The sequence below is a fragment of the Metopolophium dirhodum genome, chromosome 1 (assembly GCF_019925205.1).
Source record: "Metopolophium dirhodum isolate CAU chromosome 1, ASM1992520v1, whole genome shotgun sequence".
NCBI lineage: Eukaryota > Metazoa > Arthropoda > Insecta > Hemiptera > Aphididae > Metopolophium > Metopolophium dirhodum.
The window spans coordinates 37,569,511-37,584,854 of record NC_083560.1 but is presented as its reverse complement, the minus strand read 5'-3'; the positions used below and the strand labels follow the sequence as shown (position 1 = coordinate 37,584,854).

General features: G+C 31.3%; 2 protein-coding genes and 1 pseudogene across 2 annotated transcripts; 2 read left to right on the top strand and 1 right to left on the bottom strand.

Moving 5' to 3' along the window:
* The first annotated feature begins 3,337 nt into the window (after nt 1–3,337).
* LOC132936220 (uncharacterized) lies at nt 3,338–6,307 on the top strand (annotated as a pseudogene).
* A 5,554-nt stretch (nt 6,308–11,861) lies between these two features.
* Nucleotides 11,862–12,986, top strand: LOC132934593 (uncharacterized). Its single transcript, XM_061000933.1, has one exon. The coding sequence runs from the start codon at nt 11,862–11,864 to the stop codon at nt 12,984–12,986; it is 1,125 nt and encodes a 374-aa protein (XP_060856916.1).
* A 215-nt stretch (nt 12,987–13,201) lies between these two features.
* Nucleotides 13,202–15,244, bottom strand: LOC132937794 (uncharacterized). The gene is given in 3 exon segments (XM_061004401.1): nt 13,202–13,430; nt 13,432–14,216; nt 14,702–15,244. Coding segments are annotated over 3 exon segments (1,542 nt in total). The 5' UTR covers nt 15,230–15,244.
* Between the last annotated feature and the right edge of the window lie 100 nt (nt 15,245–15,344).

Here is a 15,344-nt window from a genome sequence, read left to right as displayed (position 1 = left end):
AATATTATGTTGCCAAGAAAATCTAGTTTCTACCGTACCTTTAATACTATTAGTACTAACATTTTAGGTATTCGAGTTGACAATATTTTACACGTACAATAACTTACGATTTACATTTTGTTTGTAAAAATATCAATATAGACATAACTATTATGTATTTAATTTTTATACTTACCCATATTTTCGAATGTATTACCATAAAACCATTGATTATAATACATATTATTATTTATATTATTCTATATTACACTGAGGATGCTAAACCAGCGAAAATACCGTACAAAAACATGCCAATTTTGTTCCAATAATGCGGCCAACTGAATGGTTTTAGAGCAAAATACCTTAATTAAAAGTTGTAGAAGAGAGTTATATCGGATGACGTATAAGACTCGATTTTTGATATTTTAATTTTTTATACCAATTATTCGCAAGTAAAAAACTGAAAACGCAAAATGATTTTATCGATTTTGAGAATGAAATATCGAAAATCAAGTCTTATACGTCACTCGGTATAACTCTTCTTACATTTTAATCAGCCATAAATAAACTACTTGAATTGGATTTACAACTTACTGAGTTGCAATCTAAGAAATTAAAAAATAAAAAAAACATTCAACTAGTTTAAATTATATTTAAATAGTTTATTAATTTTTTTTTATAATCATTTTTTTTTTTATGTAGTCTGGTTCTCGAATATCTGATTTCAGCATTCTTTTAGGGAATTGTGGATCAATAATTTCGGGTAATAAAGACTTCATATAAAACCTTAAAGTACAAAATATAATAAAGTATAAAATATAATATATTAATAAAATAGGTAAAATAGATAAATTATTAAAAAAAAGGACTCACTTTTGTAGCGGTTCAGACATTTTGGAATCCCAAAATGATTGATCAAAGTATATTTCTTCTATACTGATCCATTTGGCCGTGTATATCACAAAAAAGCATTTTTCTCTTTTAGTAGCGTGTAATTGTCCCATTATTTGGTAGTAATATACGTGATCTTTTTTCAATTTAATTTTTTGCCCTTCAACTTTGCAATATTGTAGCTAAAAATAAAATCAAAATCAAAATGAAAATAACGTTCACACTTCACACAACATAATGTTACGAAGGCTAAAACTCTTACAATCTAACGATATTTAACCGTATACCTTATAAAACTAAATACAAATTTAAGGTACTAAGTAATTATCGACAAAATATTGCAAATAAAAATATTATCGCAAAACCAATATATTGCACGTCGCATGAAAAAAATATCATCGGTATAAAATATAGCAGCAATTTAATTATTCTAACATAATATTTTGGTCACGATATTTTACCAGCAATATTTTGTTGGCATACACCCCTAAAATTATAATTAAGCATAATTTGACACTTACAAGTTTACTGTTCACTGCTTCAATGGCATCGTTTGAATCACGAGCAGAATATGGAAATTTTATTTCCAATAAATAATGTTCACCAATAAGACCGTCTATAAAATATGTTGAATATTACAAAAAATGTATTAGCAGCCTCCCTATGTTGGGGGTAATTATTCAGATTTATATATTTATTATATTTTAGACTTTTAATTTTTACATTTGTACATTTTTAACTTGTGATTTAATTTTTATTATTTTTAAAATATAAATTATAATTTATTTACCTAATATTTTGGTAGTAAAATAATAATATTGTTCTGTTACCTGGGCTGGCAGCTAGAAATGGAAATTCTGGATCTATAATCAAACCATTCTCATAAACTTTTTCTTTTGACAATTGTTCAAATTTTTGACGACCTAAAGTCTCCATTTCTCTACCATATTGTATCGATTTTGTTTGTAGATTATCAGAAGCATATAAAATATTATGAACTACATTTTTGCAGCTAGTGTTTGGCCGCATTTTACAAATTTGACCAAATCTTGAAGCTGTTAGTAGTATTTTACGTTCGTTGTACCACATTTCACTGCTGCTTTGGTCTCGAGTTTCAAATTCGATTTTTTTTTACATCAACTCGACTTAATTTTTCTAAAAATTTAATTTTTTTGTTTTCCATTTCTTCTGATGAAAAAAATTCTATTAGAGGTTCAGCCAGTCCATAATCTTCGTCTTCTCCTTCCATTTTAGATTTTTTAGCTTTTCTTTTTTCCGGAAATAATTGTCTTCTTTTACTGGTATTAAGTCGTATTATTTCACTGTTCTTCAAAAACTTTTTTCCAAATATTCCTGTAATAAAATAATTATGTAGCTAACTTATATTAAAGTTATTATTTTATTAAACGTAAATATGCATTTTACCTGGACTACATTTAGTAAATGTTTTATGAATTTGTCTTAAATATTGTTTGGAATTAAATGACACAATGGCAGCTTCTACTCTTGTATTATAATTACCTCTACTACTAAAATTTAATCGTTTTCCGGCAACGTGTTTATTAATAACAGAATTAAACTGTTCACAGATATTAGAAGTCTTATTTTCTAATAAACTTTCCGCATTAGTTACAAGCCTTGAAGCAATGTTCGCACTATTTCCCTCATCATTCCACTAGTTTCAGCTTCTGGGACTAAATTTAATTGAATTTGTTTTGATCGATCACAAAAATATGACCTACAATTTGAATGATGACCAAGTCTGTGATATGGTGCATTGATTAAATCACTCCTCAGACCTACAATTATATATATTTTAGTCTTTTTATGCAATAAAGAAATTTTGGTAAATTGGTCAACAATAGTACAAAATATTATACACTATATGATATAACAACATACACATTTTAGCGATTTGATATCAAAAAAATATTTTGCAAAGCCATTTTCATACAGTAAAGAAAAAACGAATTTTTTTAAACGGAATAAAACACACGCACGCACGCACTTTAACTACTTCTAAACTAAATGAGTAAAATCAATATATTTAGATATATCGTATACAGAACATAAGTAGTTAAATAAAAAATTAACTATAGTTTAATTTGTTTGATAAAATGCGTTACTCATAATATATTATGTGAATGTTTTTGATTCCTTAATTGGACGATAATTATATATTATAATTATCTACGATATCTTTACGATGAAGATGAAATATCATGCTATAATCATTTTTTAATTATATGTCCAAATATAAGTAATTATATTAATTGATATTTTATTAGATAAAAGTATCTGACAGCCAGAATTGCGTTTGTCATTAGACATTTGGTTATTATCAAACGCATTAAAAAGTGAATAATTTAGAATGCTTAATAAGTATATTATGAAAATAATATACTAATTATAATACAATACAACATTAGTCTATATAATATCAATTATAATATAATAATAATATCATTGTAACAAACAATATTCAATATCCCGCGCGTTATCGAATACATTTTACTGATCAGTACTTCATAGTACACCATCGAATGCAAGCCTTCAAGATAGAATAAACAATTTTTTTGTACGTTATAATACACAGTGTTTCGACAATCCTTTATTTTCCGTGTTTATTTGAATAGTTTCTTATAAACATATAACGCCATTCTACTACTTTAAGTTAAAAGATCAACGGACTTTGTTATTCGACAGCATTCGTCAAGCAAAATTCAAACATTGAAACAGGTAAGAAAATTGATTTTATTTACCAATTTTTTTTTAAAATTCAATTCTTAATTAATTTTGGTACTTCAATCAGAGTTGAGCAAAATATTATCTAGATAATTATTCGAATGAAAAATTAGTCGAATCATTTGTTATTCGGATAATATTGTTTTCAAATTATTCGAATAATTGTAAAATTATAATTATCAAAATAATTTTTTATTCGAATAAAATATTATCAAAATAATCATCTAAATAAAATTGTATTCGAACGATGATGCCAAACTCTGATTTCAATATTAATTGTTATACATGTCGATCCCACAATTGGGGCCTGATTTATAGAAATTGGTGACTCTTTATGTACTTATACCTAGATTTCCTAGGTTTTTCTTTAGAGGTGTTTTTCATAAATAAATTTAATTTTTTACAAGTAAAACAAACAAAGCCAAATATACTGAAAAATATAAAAAGAAAAATGCAACAAATTTTCATATTATTAAATTAAATTGTATGTTTAAAAAAATGTAATCATGACCTTAGTGTTATTGATATTATTGTATTATCATTATTTGTTCATACTTATTACACATGATCTAAATTTACTTTATCTTATTGTTGTAGATATACGATCATAGTACGTCAAATATAATTATTGGACACAGAAGAAAAAAAGTAAAAAAAAAAATGGACTTTCAGAAGGTCGTTTATCAAATACTGCTGTTGTTATTTACCATAGAAATTTCTACGACGTTTGGTAACCATGAAGAAGACTTGTTCGAATTAACATCAACCAGCGATAGCCCGGGCTTGCAGTACGAATTCATAGGTAATGGTAGAGCTTGCGGAAGTAGTTGGACAGTAAACACATATATGGATTTAAAATTTTTAAATAACAGTCTTAGCAATATTAGACAAATGTTAAACTCAATTGAACTAATTGCGTTCAAAGACATTTCTATAACTTTGTATCAGTTAAAAAAACACGCGAACAGATTGGAAAACGAGATAGGTTTAATTGTACAAATGGGTAGACATAACAAAAAAGTTAAGCGATCTATTGAGTTTGGGGGTACGGCATTAAAATGGATGTTTGGAGTAGCCGATGCTGACGATGTACGAAGATATGATAGTACGATCGATAAATTAGAAAACAATGAGAAAGATGTTATGCGTATTGTTCATGATCAGATATCTATACTAAAAAGCACAATAATTAATTTTAATGATTCCGTTACATCATTTAATGAAAATAAGAAAATATTTGATGCAAATATGAAAGAAGGCGAGAAAAAAGTGAACGAATTGATTATTGAGATAGCTAAGGAAGACAGAAAAATCATTATTCTGAGTTCGATAACTCTTTTAGAAAACACTATATTTGAATTGGACATGTTTATTAGTAGGTCGCAAAGAGTAATTTCTAACGTACAGAATAATGTAGTAGATGCGTTTATAATAACACCTGACCAATTGCTTTCGGAAATAAAAAATATTCAGAGTATACTCCCGGATGATTTGAAAATCCCTGTTAAATTTGATGAGGATAATATTCAAGAAATATTCAAAATATTAAGTATTGAAATGCACACAATAAATGACAGATTTATTTTTTCTTTAAAATTTCCTCTGTGCCTTATAGAAAATTTCAACGTTTATTACATATTACCTATTTACATTCCAATTAATGAACATGGTCAATTTCTGCATATGACTAAAAATTCTATGTATTTGTTAATGGACAAAATAATGACCAAATATTTTATATGGCCAGATTTAAATAACTGTAAAGTAGTGGATAAAATATTTGTTTGTGGATTTAATGAAATTATACATAATTGTGACACGGACCCCACATGTGTAACAGAATTACTAAAAAATTCTTTAACTAAACCACCTCAATGTGATACTTATATCTCTGAATTCAAAACAGAAATTTGGTATCCCTCATTTTTCAAAAATCATTGGTTTTTCGTATGTGAAAAACCCACTACAATTACTATAATTTGTAATAAACAGTCTTTCACTCAAAAAATTAAAGTTAAAAGTTCTAGAAAGTTATACTTGAAGTCTGGGTGTATTGCTTACACCTCGTAAGGTGTACTAAAAACTGAACAAGTATTAAATCAAACATATTTCTCAATTCCAGTAGACTTATCTCTTACAAATGATTCATGCTGTAATGTATTCAATTTTTCTAATCAGGCCTATCCCAAACCTATCCACTTCGATGAAATAAAAAATATTAAATTTAATAAAGATGCGTTCAATACAATAAATAAACAATTAGACCAACAAGATATGTTAATAAATTCGCTTATTGTAGATAAAACGTATGAATTTATATACACAAACAAATATTTAGTTGTCATAATAATAGTTTTTTTAATATATTTTATAGCAAAATTTTATTTAAATAGGAAAGCAAAAAAATTAGCTATAGAAAACATTAATTTAAGTTACAATCCTCCAAGTTCTAAAAATTAATTTAGTAAAGGTTCTTAGTACGTATACCTGATATTATATATTATTATATAATTGTCAAATACCATTCACAACATTTATATTATTTTTTCGGAAGTTAATAATTAGTATGTAGGTATATGTTTATCTTACTTTTTTCTACACTTATATATTGTATAAATGTTCTTGTATAAATATATTTTATTTTATAACATACTTTAATGAAATTGTTCAAATAATCGAATGTATAATCGGATTGAAATGCATCACCTTTATAAATTCAATTTTATTTGTTACTTTTAAAGTAATTACTAATTTGTATAGTTGTGTTGTAAAGATATCTAATACACTAATTATTTTATGATTTGCTTTGGCAATGAGCACCCTCACTTGTTTATTAGATATTAAAAAAAAAATTGTATTATTACTATTATGTACCTAAAAATTTTAATATATATGTCTCATTATATACTATATCGTGTGTTTTTTATTATTACTATTATCTCTATAAAATTGCTACTTGTAAAGTTGGGTAACTGAAACACCCACTTAGGTTGAATTTATATATTTTTGTACATTATATTGGGCTCACTGACCGTAATAAATAAATAATAATAAAATAATGAGTTTTAGTTTTTATAAATTCTTATATTTTTAACACAATAAATATTATATGTTATATAGAAATTAGTTTTAAATGTTTTTGAAGAGTTTGTTATGAATATTTTATATAAAATTAGAGGACTCGATTTTCGATATTTCATTTTCAAAATATATAAAATCGTTTTGCATTTTTTGTTTTTTGTTTTCACTTTTTTGATTTGTAAATAATTGGTATAATAAGCTAAAATATCAAAAATCTAGTGCTATACGTTAACAGATTCAACTCTCCTCTTCAACTTTTATAAGAGGTTTTTTGATTTAAACCCAGCCAGTCAGCCGTGTTTTTGGAACTAAAAAATAAGTGAAGTATTTCAAAGGCTGTGTTATTGAATATAATTATGAACGTCATCAAGCATACAATACGTTCAACTGTGGATATTTATGTTTGACATTTTTAACCGATAAACAATAATTATATTATTATTATTAAAAAATATATACATATATATATATATATATATATATATTGTAATATTATCGTCGACAACATGCCGTCTCAGACACTATCACTGTGCGGAAACAGCTCCGAATTAGAATGTCATTTTTTCCCACCTATAGATGTTGGTGACAAATCTGAAATCGGACTTCTAAGCATGCAAACATATAATTCAATACCTAACGTCGAGACTGGGTGCGATACTCTGCATATTATTCACGCCGAACAGTCCGAGATAACTAAGATTAAAATTAATTGTTTTAGAAACTAAAATACGTGAACTCTTAAAGGACATCGGCGTGTATTATTTCAGTTTGTCGACTAATAGCAGCACATTGAAATGTACTATGCATTGTAATAGTGATATCGATTTAAACGTCGAAGATAGCATCGCGTCGTTATTAGGCTTCGATAAGCGTATTTTGGTACGCAATCATAGACACGAGTCCGATCGCGTAGTGAAAATTATGAACGTTAATACGATAAAAGTCGAATGTAACTTGGCTTTAGGCTCATTCAACAACGGACGGCAATCGCATACGATACATGAATTTTATCCGATCGTGCCACCCGGTTATAAAATAGTTGAAATACCTAAATATAGTGTGTTGTATAAACTGAAAACAAATACGATTGATTTCGTACGAGTTTCGTTGACCGATCAAAACGGGAAGTTAATTAATTTTCGCGGCGAAGCTGTAAACATCAGACTGCTTATAAAAAATGGGTTTGAAATTTAATGACGGTAAATATGCTGTGAACAGTGGTGAGGTACGCATTAAAGCCGCGACCGTTGACAGGCACACACTACAACACGTCACAGCTGTTCGTAAAAAAATTAATCGTAATAATAAAAAAAAAACAAATCGCTGACGCTCGATAATCGTAATTTTTTACGCTTGATCGCAAACAAATAGTAATTTTTTATTTGTTACTTTATATTATACATAAACACTATGGATAAATCGTTCTTCGACGTGGGTGGTGCGTATGTAAACGAATCACCAATTCGGCAAATGTATAGGTGAATAATCGAAAAAATAGTTGGTCCCCTTGACCGTGTTAGTTGTAAGTGAAAACCAATTTTGGAGACACATTCGAATTATAAATGTCGCACTTATACATTAGAAGGTGATAAGAATTTCTGATATGGCCTGGCTCTTTAGCGGTCTCGTTTCGAAGGTGGGAACGTTTGAAAGTCAAGATTCAGTGTCTAGAAATCTCCCATGGCCCATGAAAACCGGCAATTCAATGATGATACTATCCCCCAGCGTATGTCCGGTGCTTTTTTCATACGTGTAAGAAAATGGTTATTCGAAAATCTGCATGTTAGAGTGCCCAGCAAATCAGTCATTACCCATCTAAGACAAAACAAAAATAAGCAATCCACTTGCGGCGGATAGAGTGGTATGTGCCGTCGCATGTCCGGTGCTCTTTCTTATGTAAAAAGTGTAAAGTCAAAACCCGAGTTGGATTGTCTAGCAAGTCAGTCATCTCAAGTCAAAATAGATTAACATCCAATTAGCCACCTAGGTAGGCAATCCGAATTCGTCAGATCGCGGACAATGTGTTACAGCATATCAAGTAGGCAATCCACCTGCGGTGGATTGCAGACCCGACGATGGGCGTCTATAAGTGAAAACTCTATCACACAACTTACGAAATAATTTGCGAAAAATACAAACTATAACTATACAATATAAATACAAACAAATATAATATAATGTACCTATTTATTATAATTCATAAAAAAAATAACATATAGATACATAATATTATATTAACCAATACAATACATATAAACATGTACTTGTAATGTATATATAATTATATCAAAAAAAAAAAAAAAAAATGCAAAAACCTGCATGTTTAAGTGTTAAGGAAGTCAGTCATCACCGTCTAAGACGAAACCAAAATGAGCAATCCGTCTACGGCGGATTGAATGGTAGGTATGTGCCGTCGCATGTCCGGTACTTTTTCTTATGTAAAAAGTGTAAAGTCGAAAACCGTGTTGGAGTGTCTAGAAAGTCAGTCATATCAAGTCAAAATCTATTAACTTTAAAGTTCGTCAGCTAGGTAGGCTATCCGACTTAGTCGGATAGCGAACAATGTGCTGCAGAAAATAAGTCTAGTATGTATAGCTGCTATAAGTGAAGAGAAAAAATAGTATTTTCCAAAAACCCAATCACACAACATTCGAAATAACTTACGAAAAATAAAGACAATTTAAAGAAAATAATATGTGTTAAATTCCTAATAATTTAAATAACATATAGGTACATAATATATTATAATATACAGTCATATAATGTAAAATTAACATGTATATTATTATATTATTTATGAAATATAACGTGAAAAAAAATGCAAAAAAGTCATTTTACGGGCGGCCGTGCCATAGATTGCACGGTACAGTCGGTTGCCGCCCGAACAGAGCTACGACGGTTTCGATCCCGGACCTACCTATCATCCTATGTTAGGGGAACCTACGCCTAACCTATCGAGCCACAGTTTGTGATGCATATCACGGTCAAAACTTCAACAATTAAGCTGTGTGTCTACGGAGCGACGTAAACCAATATATTCGATATACGTCGATGTAATCGTATATAATTCTATGTATCATAATTCTACACACTGTTTAAACTTTAATTGTATTTTATTCACTTATCTGACCGTTATTATGTATGCTTGAATAATACATTTATTTGTGTTTAATAATACATTTAATTGTGTTTACGTTAAGCAATATACCAGCTACGTTATTAAGGACCAAACAATACGTCTACAATCACATAATGCAATATTTATTGAATCAAAAACAAAACAAAAAAAAACAGTATATATTAATTGTGCACTTGTGCGTTGGAACGAAGACCGACTGACATTTCGTGAACGCGAATTTTTAAGTGTACAAACCGCGTATTCACGGGGTTCAAAAGAAATAAACTTAACAAATAGAGCACAAACGGCAATTGAAAAGACGAAACGAAAAGCGATAATAACGACCTACGCTGGCGTCGATTGCGATGGCTATGGACCGATATCGCGTACAAACCACGCGGCTTTTAAAACAAACGAACTATATGTGAAAATGTCTAAAAGTCGAAAAACAGCGTAAAAAGCGTAACGTTTTTCGAAAACGTTTAAAAACCGACCGCCGCCGCCGCTGCGAAGGTACGCGATTGGCCGCGCTATAGGGAATCGACGAGATCGGTCCGTCGGACTGGGGAAACGGAGCGGTGTTTAATTTATTCAACCATGAGATCCTCCATGAATTCCCTATAGATCAGCTGTTATTCTTGCGATTTTATAGTATTAGATTATACAATGATTTTGACAGTGTATATGTGTATAGTAATAATAGGTATAGAAATCTTATTTCACAATAATACAAGTAACGTACAATAATATGAATGCAATGTTATGTAACAATATAACAACGTATACATATATAAATATATAATATATTCGGTTGCTCCCAAGGTCAGTTTGTTGTTGTTGATGTAGTTGCTAAAATATATTTTCAATATATTTGAGCAAGCATCCAGCTCGGCATATTTCCCTTATCAGTGAACATATGTTATTTCATATATATCAAGTTAGTATGTGATTATCATGGAACTAGCAGGGACGTGGATTACCGACAGTGAATTCGATGGCGTCCGTGAGAAATATCAACGGAAAAAAAATACTAATTATAAAAATGGCGGCATTACGTTGCCACAAACGCAATTCGTTGGACCAGGAAATCGGGTAGTTGACAAAGACGGTAATAGTAATTTTAATAGCCTCCCAGATAATTGTTTAGATTGGGTGGCGTTAGAGCACGACGTGGATTATCATAATGCTGGTAACACTGGTAATACACAGCTGTTTGAGATTGCTGCGTTGGACGATAAAGCTAAAGACGCTGCATGGAGGGAATGTCTAAGCAGTCAACCATTAGGTACTTCCATACTAGCAAGTGGTTTGAATGTTAAGGAACATTTGGAAACACTAGCTGAGACAATCAGTTGGCCATTTGGACATAACAAGGCAATATATCCACCGCCGACAACTGACAAAGAGCACATCAATTGGTTTGATAAGAAAAAAAGCAGACGAAGACCATCATTATCAGGTAATGGCATTTCGAACTTTGGGCCCCCCTCCTCCACAACGTCCAAATTGGAATGCGTTAAATAAAGGACAGAAATTATATTCTATCCGTCAGTATAATATCGCAAGGGCACGTCGTAATTTACCGCCTTCTGTTTTAGGAGAGGAAGTCGTTGTTGAACCCGATATCAATCAAGAGGAGGAGGGGGAAACATTTGTTGTTCCCGACGATTACGATTTTGACACTGATAGCGATTTGGATTGGAATTACGACGGTGGTATCAATCCAAACTCATCACGTGATACTTTATCACCGATATCAATGAGCGTTAATTCGACAACACCTGATAAAAGAGGTAATGACTCGGCCCAGGGAAGTGGCAGTAGTTCCAAGAAGACGAAATTACCTGGTACGGGGCGTCAAACAGCTGATGATCCAGATACTGGGAATCCTAGTCTTGAAAATGCTGTCATACCTAGGCCAATTCATAAGTCAACAGGATATACAATGGTTTTTAGAAAAAATCATTCTATTATTAGTTACGGTTTGGCAAGTGTTCAGCTCCAATTTGGAACTTTTACTGCAGAACGTATGGGAACAACATCTCTGATGTATTTACCCGTGGATAAACCGTATTTTTATATGTCTCCCTCAGAGTTGAAAAATATAGTTTCTAATATTCGTGGAGTAAAAGTATTACAAGTGTCATGTAAAGTCGTAATGAGAAATCCTCGTACGGCCTTCGAAACAAACGCATCTACAAGTAATTTGGCCACATTAAATCAAAATAAATTCGTACAATATGCTCACGGACTTGTAAACAAAACACGAGGTTTTAATACTGTTTACGAGTTTGCCACTGCTACTAACCCTATGGTACCCTCTGCTTGTACAGCTATCGATGACAAATTTATGAAAAAAGTTATAAGCGCTATGTACGGTACTAAGGCTGACGATTGGTTAAAACCTAATTGGTCTGTTGGAGCCACATTGCCGTGTTCTTTTATGAACTTACCTATGCAGTTCCCATCGTATTATACTATGTATGCAAATTCAGCTCAAAACAACGGTCAAATAGGATGGCAAGATATACAGAAATTTATAACAAAAAAAGACGCAAGTGCCGTAATTGGTTCTACTATTATCGATTATACATACAAACCAACGATTTCATATTTAACTATGCCTTGGTCATCAGTGTTCGCAGGCCGTACTAATTTAAAAGGTACTAATGTTGAGAAATTTCGAGTTGAGGACACTAATAGTATATCATTACCAAACGCATTTACACTTAATAAATTGGATGGTAGTTACACGGCCGATGTGTCAAATAATTACGCAATATTAAATGACGATAAATGGAGAAATATATTTAGTGATGACTTCAATCGGTATACAGAACCTTTGGAATGTGGACAATACATTAAGCACGGACTACGCCCATCTATATCAGCAAAAATACAACCATCGTTGCATATTGGAGTTTGTCCCGTACCTCAATTAACTACTACTAATGCTACGTTCGTACCCGACAAATTTACTGATATCGAATGTATGTGGGATATAGAAACTGAACTTGTATGTGAATACGGGTTACCGTATACTTATACATCTTTTCCTACATGTCATATTGAATTGGAGAGCACGCCCATGGTTGTAAACAATACAACAAAAGAATCTATGTACTACGAGGAGTTAAGTGCATTCGACAATCAATTTATTTCACCGGCATAGCAATTAGAGCAGACGACTACAAAAACTACAACAACAACTGATAGTCGTCCATTATTGAGACCGCAGTCCATTGTCGATGTATTACACAGACGTGCAGCGCAATCAATAGTACCAGAGGAAGAGGAAGATATAACCAATTTACACACTGTTAATTCATTTATGTTTGATTAAATAAATAAAAATTATTATATATATTTTTTTTTTTTTATTTAATATTACATGATAGATAAGTTATACAATTCAAATAGTCTTAAAATAAACATAGGATTAATTTTTTTATCATAGTTTCTAAGAAAAGGTGCACTCTGCCAATTATATAATTTAATACGAGATTGGAAGGCCGTCATACCAAATACAGACAAATTATCATTTGTAAGTATTATTATAGGAGGACCTTGTAAGGCTTGATCACCTTTGTATTTAACACTCACCCGACAAGAATTCACCTAATAACGCTTTTAACTCGTTAACGTGATGACTCTCGTAATTAGGCTCGTTCCAAAGTACTAATCGTTTGCCCGCCGCTTCCATAAAAGCAAAATTATTTGTTTTGTTAGCCGTGCCGAGACAGCCGTAATTAATAAAAAATGAAGCGACGGCATCAAAAAAGTAGTTTTTACCAGCATTCGGAGGCGCTAATATTGCCAAAGTATTACATTTGGGAATTTTTTTATCTAATATATTTAGTAAATCTGTTAGAAAATATAATACATTATCTCTGTCATTATCAAATTGGTATAATAGTAATTCATTTGCAATACGAACAGACTCTTCGATTGAATAATAAACATGATCAAACGATCTATTGTATGCATTAAAGTAAGGGTGCACCTTATCATCTTTATAATAATTATCGTAATCTTTAAGAGACCAATGCATAAGTTTAATAAGCCATAATTCAATATCCCTATCTACGTATTTGTCCTTGGCGCAAAGATAATTTAAATTTGTATTCATATAATATTCTTTAATATTTTTATAAGCGTCGGGTGGACAACATGGATATTGGTATAATAGTTCGGTGATACTTATCGGGCCGTTTTCCGGCCGAACCCAGGTGTCTTTCGGATTTTTTTTATATGTTTTAAGTTGTTCATTTTTTCCCCCAGCATCCGAATCACCTTCGATGTGTACATTACGGCTTTGTGGTCGGCAGGAAACGTCCCACGACAACTCGCCGTCGCACCCAGCCAGTAGTCCCCTTTCGGTTTGTCCCATATATCTTTGCGCCTGTAACATTTTATAAAATATTTAATTTACAACAAGTACTTATTCTATCTACACATTGTTCGTACGTGCACAGTTTGTACATACGATGCATTTTTCTATATGATTCTTTATTATTTTGCTTATCATGATACATGCCACAGGTCGAACAGATAATATTACTTGTTGTCTCATTCGGCTCTAATAAATTAATTATCATATTTTTACAAAAATTATAACCGTAATTGTTTGTAGATAAATACAATTTTTTATAATCTATATTTAATAGTTGGTTGAAAGACCAATAAGCTAGTTTCATATTTATGTTTAACACACGTGAAAAATTATTTAATTCAACGCTATTAGTTATGTCATTAATATTACTTATAATGTCATCATGTTCGTTACGTAAATTAAAAATTTTTTTATTGAATATTTTATTATACAATATGCTTTTCCTATTTAAAAAATTATGTCTGAGTATTAATATATACTTCCATAAAACGTACTGATAAATATTGATGTCTATCAAGTAATCGTCCATCTTCTCGGAAGCCTCCAATGCGATAGAGGACTCTGCCACCCGAAGATAGGTATCGCAATATGTTTCGCCAATCCCCTGGCCCGAGATCGACTGCTCGAGATACCCGACGAAGTCCACGTCGTCCGTCTTTGCTCCAAAATGTGCCTCGAATGAGGAAGGAGCACCGGCAACAGTTCGAGGAGTATCCACAGATGTGACTGATGTGGACGTGGTCGTCGTGGGAACTGATGATATAATAGTGGCTGGGGGGGTATCGATCAATAAGGCTGTCCAGTTCTCGCAAACATGCTTGAACTCCCCCAACTCCACTCGGCACAATAACTCTGGAAACATATCTATGGATTCCTGATACAAACTTAGAAGCCATTGCACGTCCAAGTTGGTTAAGTCCTTCCTCATACTCTTCCTCATGCGTTGGTATAGTGTGGTCATCGTCACTGAACTCAAAATCATAATTTTGTCCCATACTGTCTGTATCCTCGGGTCCATCCATTGCTTCGGGTGAATGACGGTCTCCAACACCGTACGCGGACATATTATGAATATTATAAATATTAGAGTTATTACCGGAAATTCGTTTGTCTGTGGCGGAAACAAGATTTCTAAGA

Coding starts and splice junctions, on each gene's coding strand:
- LOC132934593 (XM_061000933.1), top strand. CDS start 11,862: ATGTATTTACCCGTGGATAAACCGTATTTTTATATGTCTCCCTCAGAG.